The sequence below is a fragment of the Galeopterus variegatus genome, unplaced genomic scaffold (genome assembly GCF_000696425.1).
Source record: "Galeopterus variegatus unplaced genomic scaffold, G_variegatus-3.0.2 Scaffold109, whole genome shotgun sequence".
Lineage (NCBI taxonomy): Eukaryota > Metazoa > Chordata > Mammalia > Dermoptera > Cynocephalidae > Galeopterus > Galeopterus variegatus.
This window is the reverse complement of record NW_007726220.1, coordinates 556757-564879: the sequence shown is the minus strand read 5'-3', so window position 1 is coordinate 564879 and position 8123 is coordinate 556757. Positions and strand designations below refer to the sequence as shown.

General features: G+C 47.0%; 1 protein-coding gene across 1 annotated transcript; it reads left to right on the top strand.

Moving 5' to 3' along the window:
* Positions 1-210: 210 nt before the first annotated feature.
* On the top strand, positions 211-3784 carry NR0B2 (nuclear receptor subfamily 0, group B, member 2). Its single transcript, XM_008586420.1, has 3 exons — positions 211-875; positions 2131-2292; positions 3729-3784. Exons 1-3 carry the CDS (start codon positions 347-349, stop codon positions 3782-3784), a joined length of 747 nt encoding a protein of 248 aa, XP_008584642.1. The 5' UTR covers positions 211-346.
* Positions 3785-8123: the final 4339 nt, after the last annotated feature.

Here is an 8123-nt window from a genome sequence, read left to right as displayed (position 1 = left end):
TGCACCTGAAGCCTTGGTGCCCTGGTACAGCCTGGGTTAATGACCCTGTTTATCCACTTGAGTCATCCGATAAGGTGTAGCCAGCCAGCCCTGTGCCCTGCACCAGCCATTTCATTGACTGAAGTGATACCAGCACCACGTGGAACTCCCAGTGTCCCCTCCCCCACCACTTCCCCATCAAGCCTTCCAGGGTCAGTGTGTGTGTGTTGTTTTTTTTCAATGAACATGACTTCTGGAGTCAAGGTTGTCGGGCATTCCCCCCTTCCCCCACTGGGGACATAAATAGCACCCAGAGCTCAGAACCGAGGGCCAGAGAGCTGGGAGGAAGTAGGAGCAGATCCCAACCATGAGCTCCAGCCAACCAGCCTGTCCATGCCAGGGTGCTGCGGGTCGCCCAGCCATCCTATACGCACTTCTCAGCCCCAGTGTCAGGGCTGTCCCCCCACCCCGTAGCCACTGCCTGTGCAGGCAGCACCGGCCCGTCCAGCTGTGCGCACCTCATCGCACCTGCCGGGAGGCCTTGGAAGTTCTGGCCAAGACAGTGGCCTTCCTCAGGAACCTGCCATCCTTCTGCCAGCTGCCCACCCAGGATCAACGGCGTCTGCTGCAGGGCTGCTGGGGCCCCCTCTTCCTGCTTGGGTTGGCTCAAGACACTGTGACCTTTGAGGTGGCCGAGACCCCGGTACCCAGCATACTCAAGAAGATCCTGCTGGAGGAGCCCAGCAGCAGTGGGGGCAGCGGCCAGCTGCCGGACAGGCCCCAGCCCTCTCTGGCTGCTGTGCAGTGGCTGCAGTGCTGCCTGGAGTCCTTCTGGAGCCTGGAGCTGGGTCCCAAGGAGTATGCCTACCTGAAAGGAACCATTCTCTTCAACCCTGGTGAGCTCCCAGACACTCCTGGGTGGGGGCCAAGGCTGATGGGGGCCAGGGCCCAGCCAGGGAAGGCACCTTCTAAGGGCTTGACATCCCTTATCTCTTTGGGTCACCACTTTCATCAAATAGCCATTTCACAGAAGAGGCACAGAGAGGCTAAGTGTCTAGTCAAAGGTCATGCAGCCAGGCAGGGGCAGAGCAGGGATGGGAACTTAGGTCTATTCACTCCAGAGACTAGCCCTTGCCACTCTGCTTGAGAAATTTACCTTGACCCTTAAGGAAGACAGGAGTGGGGGAGAGGGGAGGATGGGCAGACCACGTGGCAAAGTTCTGAAGGTAAAAAGTGGTTTCAGAAAGATCACATAAGGGCTGGCTCGTGGCTCACTCGGGAGAGTGTGGTGCTGATAACACCAAGGCCCCGGGTTCGGATCCCTATATAGGGATGGCTGGTTAGCTCACTTGGGAGAGCGTGGTGCTGACAACACCAAGTCAAGGGTTAAGATCCCCTTACCGGTCATCTTTTTCAAAAAAATTTTTTTAAATAATAAATAAAAAAAAAGAAAGATCACTTAGAGGAGAGGAATGAAGGGGGTGTGGGGGAGGGCAGGGAGGGAGTCTTTGTGGAATTCAGCCAGGAGAGGAACAGATGGTGATAGGGTTCTTTGTAATCCCGAAAACATCCAAGATGAGAGTTCCCCACCAAAAGGTCCTCCTGACAGGCGTAAATTATAATAATTAATTGTAATAATAGCAGTGAATACTCATATTACACATAGCATCTTTAGGCCCTACTCTAAGGGTTTTGCATATAGCTCATTTAAACCTCACAAACCTAGGAGATAGGTACTGACCAGTACAGGGATCTGAACTGTGACTTGGTTTTATAAGGCTGTGCTATAACAAACTGAGCTAACCGGCCAGTCCAAAGACAGGTACTATTATTATCATCATTTTGTAGATGAAGAAACTGAGGCACAGGGGTGAAGCCACTTACCCAAGGCCACCCAGCTAATAAGTGACAGCACTGGGACTCAAACCAGGCAGCCTGGCTCTAAACCTTTACTCTATACTGCCTCCCCATAAATGGATGGACGAATAAAATGATGACTAAATAGATGGACGAGGTAGTAGTGGGACTTCGAAGGCCAAGCAAAGGGGACAGAAGGGTGGCTGCTGGTGGCCTTGGATCTTGGGCCAGCATCACCCTTTGGTGACCGGGGGTGGGGTGCTCACCAGCCTTCTTCGCCCTCTCTGCCCACAGACGTACCCGGCCTCCATGCCTCCTCCCACATTGGGCACCTGCAGCAGGAGGCTCACTGGGCGCTGTGTGAAGTCCTGGAGCCCTGGTGCCCAGAAGGCCAAGGCCGTTTGGCCCGTGTCCTTCACACAACAGAGGCAGCCACCCCACACCCCTGCACCCAAGGTGGGCACACAACACAGAGACACCCTCCCACCAGGGCACATTCCTCGTCTTCCCTACGTCACAGTAAAGGGAAAGGTGGTCCCCAGAGTAGACAGACCTCCATCTGCACATCTTTAGGGTCTGCCCAGAACTTGCAAATCCAGGCTAAACTGCTCAGCCTGGTCTTCAGGACCTCAACTAACCAATCACCCCTTTTCCCCATGGTGACCCCAACATTCACCCTCCTCTCAGCCAGGCCACACAGTGCTCAGTAACTCCCCCCAGCCAAGATCTAATCAAATCCCCCAATAGAAGCATCCTTTAGAACCCAAAACAAGTCCTGCATCCCCCACCTCTCCCCAGACCCCCAGACCCAGGCCCCAGGCCCCAGGCCTCTCCCTGCCCTGCCCTCCCCAGCCTTTTGGCACAGACCTCCCCATCTAAGCCTGCAGGCATGTGGGGCCACTCTTTTAAGAGCAGAAAACTTGTTTCCCCCATAGGACCCAAATCCAGCAGACTGGGGGATTTGGGGTCATTCTACCTCTTTTATGCCCTTCACTAACTGCCTCCGTTCGTTAACTGCTGCACCTCTCCAAATCCTCAGGCTGAATCTCCTGCCTCTCACCCCTCCCCTCCTCCAACTCCGACCAACCATTAGGAAGCATTCCTCTCCATGCCCCACCCTGGCCTTTTTTTCTTGAACTTAGTTTGCTGTTTCCATCATCCAAATAGCTTCCCTTATTAACTCTGCCTTGTTCCTTTTCTAGTTTCTTCCCTATCCCTCCACATGGTTGGGGAGCTACACTCCTGTCTGTTTCTTATCTGTATGCCTGAGTCATTCCCCATGCCCTACCTCTAAGCCTTGTGCAAGAGAGACAAATATGGCAAAACTAAAGAGATAATTATGATTCCATGTAATAATGGCAATAGTGCTCTCTCCTGCATTATTTTTATTTATTTATTTATTTTATTTTTTATTTGTTTTTAAAAGATGACCAGTAAGGGGATCTTAACCCTTGGCTTGGTGTTGTCAGCACCACGTTCAGCCAGTGAGCGAACCGGCCATTCCTATATAGGATCCGAAGCCCGGGCTTTGGTGTTAACAGCACCACACTCTCCCGAGTGAGCCATGGGCCGGCCCTGGATCTTGCATTATTAAGACTGCAGGCTTTCCAAAGGTGGGGGACTGTATCTCCATTTTCAGCATCCTGGGGTATGACTTGTGTCTCATTTCTAGGGAAGTAAGAGGAAGAAACAGGCTCAGACAGGGTATGTAACTTACTCAAGGTCTGGGGTGATCACTGTGCTGAGATTTGAGCCCAGACCTGTGTGACTCTGGAGCCTGAGATGCCACCAGCACAGACTAGTATGAGTCATGGCTAGAATCAGGCTGTCTGGAGCCAGCTCAGCCACTGTTTACTGACCATCTACCTCTCATTTATAATCCCTGTCCCCAGGTCCAGCCAGAGATGACTCACTGGAAATGAGGAGAGTGGCTGTGGCTCTGCGCTAGCCTAGGGTACTATTTTATTGCCATCATTATCTCTACCTTCATTAGCCAAATCATTGACTGCTTATTAAGCAGTCAGGAAGCTGACACATGGTGTGCCCTGCACAGACCCACCCTGCCCTTGAACCTATGATGCCAGCAAAAAGCAATACCCACTCCCCCTCCATCCATTCATGCCATCACTCAATATTTCTTGGTGTCCACTTGTACCAGACCCTATGCTAGATACTGGGGTTGGGGCACAATAAATAAGATATAGTCCCTGCCCTCATGGAACATTCTGTCTATGGCAGATGAAGACACATACGTAATTGTAATACAGAATGATCTGAACTGTGATGGAGGGTTGTAAAACAGGCGGCAGGAGTGATTAAATCTGCCTAGAGGTAGGAAAAATGCTTCACCCAAGTGCTGACTGGCTTGAACTAAAGAGAATGAATAAGGGTTTGTTAGGCAAACCAAGGGATGGGCATTCCCGACAGAGGGAATGACATATACAGAGGCACAGAGATGTCAGAGAGCAAGGGGTGCCTAGCTAACTGCAAACAGTCTGGGGCACTTGGAGCCCAGGTCAGCAGGAGTCCAGTCTGGAGAGGTGGACAGGGACCACATCATCACAGGACAAGGAAGCAGAGAAAGAAAATCCCAATGAAAGTGATGGAAGGCCGGCCCGTGGCTCACTCGGGAGAGTGCGGTGCTGATAACACCAAGGTCACGGGTTCGGATCCCATATAGGGATGGCCGGTTTGCTCACTGGCTGACCGTGGTGCTGACAACACCAAGCCAAGGGTTGAGATCCCCTTACCGGTCATCTTTATAAAAAATAAAAAATAAAAAAAAAATAGAAACTGGTGGAGGCGGCAAGGCTAAGGTCTCAGGGGAATCAGGATTGACAAAGGAGACCTCCTACTGCTGCCAGGGCATGACCAGAGGAAACCAGTGAGGCTGTGACTCACTCTGTGTAGCTACTAAACAATAACCAGCTAACATTTGTTGGCAGCTGTGCTCTAAACACATTACATGGATTATGGTTTTAATTCTCACAACTCTGTTCTGGAAGTACTGTTATTATCTCCATTTTATAGATGAAGAAACCAAGGTACAGAGAGGTTAGGTAACATGCTCAAGGTTACACAGTTAGTAAGTGGCAGAGTCAGGTTTTGAACTCAGATGGTCTGTCTTCAGGGTCCACGCTCTTAAATACTACACTATCTCGAGTCTCTAAAAGTCAGGGATGATCAACTGGAGAATAAATAACAGCAACTAGACTCCTTCTCCTCCCCACCCCACTGTAAGGTGAAAGAAGAGTAAAAATGAAGTCTTTACTACCTTCAGGTTTTAGTTATTGATGAGAAATATGGCCTGCGTGTTCCCCCAGGGAAGTGGCCCCCTTTCCGTAGAGAAGGTCCCTAGCCACACCCATACCAACAACCCATGTCAGTGCCAGGAGTATTCATTCTGTCAGTGACGATTTACTGGCAGTCTTCTGTGTACTGCACATCATGCTAGGTCCTGGAAATTTAGTTCCACAAATGGCAATTGTGAATAACTGCATAAGTGCATAACTTCTTGGTCATCTAACGGCTCTTCCAGAGCACATCATCTTTATTTTAGCCTTTATTATTTGCTATAAAGCACTATATCTCAACTTCCAGATTTTAAAGGGTTAATTTAATTTAATTATTTTATTTATTTAAGATGACCAGTAAGGGGATCTTAACCCTTGACTTGGTGTTGTCAGCACCACGCTCTCCCAAGTGAGCTAACCAGCCATCCCTATATAGGGATCCAAACCCGTGGCCTTGGTGTTGTCAGCACCACACTCTCCCAAGTGAACCACGGGCTGGCCCTTAAAGGGTTAATTTTAACTAAACATTTTCTGTATAATGTACAGAAAAGTGCACAAATCATACGAGTACGGTTTGATGAATTATCACACAATGAGTACATCCCTGTAACTATCACCCAGCTCAAGAAATAGAGCACTGAGAACCCCCCAGGAACCCTCCCCATAGCTACCCTCTCCTTCCTCCCCAAAGCTCGCCACTAGCCCAGTTTCTAACATCGTAACTGAGGTTCTTCATCTTAAATCTTACATAGTATATGCAACTTCATGTTCTTTTCTGTGTTTATCTTCTGTCACTCAGTATTATGTCTATGAGATTCATCCAGCTGCTTGGATGACAGTAACCTATTCATTTTCATTGTCGTAAAGTATCCCATTATACCACAATTCATTTATCCATGACAGTGCTGATGAACCTTTGGTTTGTTTCCTACTTTGGCTATTACAAATAATATTGCTAGGATCATTCTTACACATCTTTGATGCAGAGATGTTTGCAGATCTGTTGCTATATAGAACAGGATTTACCAAGTCATAATGTGTGCAACTGTAGTAGATCTTGCTAGTTTTCCAAAGTTGTTGTACCAATCTACACTTCCACCAGCAGATGTTAAAATCCAGATACAATGTCCTTATGTGCAATTATCCAAACATTCGTTACAACTGTTTATTTCTTTATTCATCATATAGGTGTATATTTGTGATCACTACAAAGTAACACTGGTTGTATTACTTTCTGAAATGAGTTATTTTCCCTTTAATTTTTTTAAAAATTAAATATTGAGCAAAACAAAATATTTATAAAGCATATGTAAAGTAAAAAGAATAACGGTACAATGAACCCTCATCATTGTTCCATTACTACCATCAACTTTGAAGTCCCCTTCCAAATCTATCATCTCCCCCCAAAAGTAGTGACTACCCTGAATTTCGGGTTAATCATCACTTTTCTTTCTAATTTTAAGGCATACTTATTTATGTAACCCTAAAAATATTTTTATTTGCATCTTTTAACTTTATATAAATGGAATAATTCAGTGTTTTCCAACTTGCTTTTTTCATAAAACTGAGATTATTAGTACAATGTACCAAGTTTTTGCTCTTACAAACACTGACGCTAAGAATAGTCATATATACTGTCAAATAATATGTAAATCTGGACTTTGTAAGGAGAGACTTTATTTGAAAGAATTACAGCAAGGGAAGAAAGGAACTATTGCAAAAGGGGGAAGGGGGCTATTGCAGTGGGGATAGCTCTGACCATAAGATCTGCAAGTGTCTCAAGGGTAAGGCAAAAAAGGTTTTTCTTTCATACGGGAGTAAATAAGGTTAGAAAGAAGTAGGTATGAGGAAGTGGGGTGACCAGGAGTGGCACGATGGAACAGTATGCCAGAGAATGTTTTACCCCGAAGCCAGCCTGTTCTCAGGAGGGGCTGTTGAGGAGTTGTGTGCTGGATCAAGCTGAGGGTGGGCCAAAGTTCAGGGACCTGAGGGAAAGAGAGAAATTTAACCAAAGGTTTGTTCTGATTGACCAGTGGGGACAAGAAGTTCATCTAAGCCTTCACGAGGCAAAGAATTGGAATTTGGAGTCTGTGTCCGGCCTTGTCATGGGTAAACAAGGGGGGCCTCCGTGAGTCTTATCTAAGTCATATAGGGAAGAGTGTTTCTCTGCAGTAAGCTGTGTTCAGAACACAAAACAGGTGGGGGGATTTCTTAAACTTCACTGTTTTCCAGGATCACAGGGCTCGGGTAAAGTTCAACACTATAAATACATCTCCTGATAAACATGTGCAAGAATTTTTAAAAAGTATTTGCTTAGAAGTGGATTTGCTGGGTCAAAAATAGAGTAGCTTCACTTTTACAAGATAATGCCAAACTGCCTTCCAAAGTGGTTGTATCAACTTACACTTCCACCCACAGTGTATGAGAGCTCCGGTTGCGCCACATGGTCACAAACACTAGAGGGTTTTAAAAATTTTGCCAATGTGATGGATGTGAAGTAAGTCTCACTGCATTTCCTTCATCACTGAGATTGAGCATCTTTCATGGTTAATTGAACAAGTACCTGTTTCCTCTTTTATAAAGTACCTTTGGCCCATTTTTCTATTGGTTTGTTTATCTTTTTCTTACTGATTTGTGGAAGTTCATCAACATGCTTTGAAAGAATAAATGGCCGAACGACTGAGAAGGTTGTGAACTGAAGAAGACTGAGATTAGGTTTGGGAGATCCACAATTAAATATCTTAAAAATGACCACTCCTGCAGGCTTCTTACTTGTTCCTCATTACAGCCTTATGAAAGAGCTCTGTAAGTCCATTTCTCAGGTGAGTTTTCCCATCATCTCCAGCTTCCCTTGGTGGGAAAGGGACCTGAACGACCTCTCCGAGGACATCTCACCTCCAGGTTCCATAACCACAACCAGGATGGACTAGTCACGTGCTTCACAACAGCGCAACGCAGACGACGCGTGTGGCTCGCGGTGTTCTCGCGAGAATT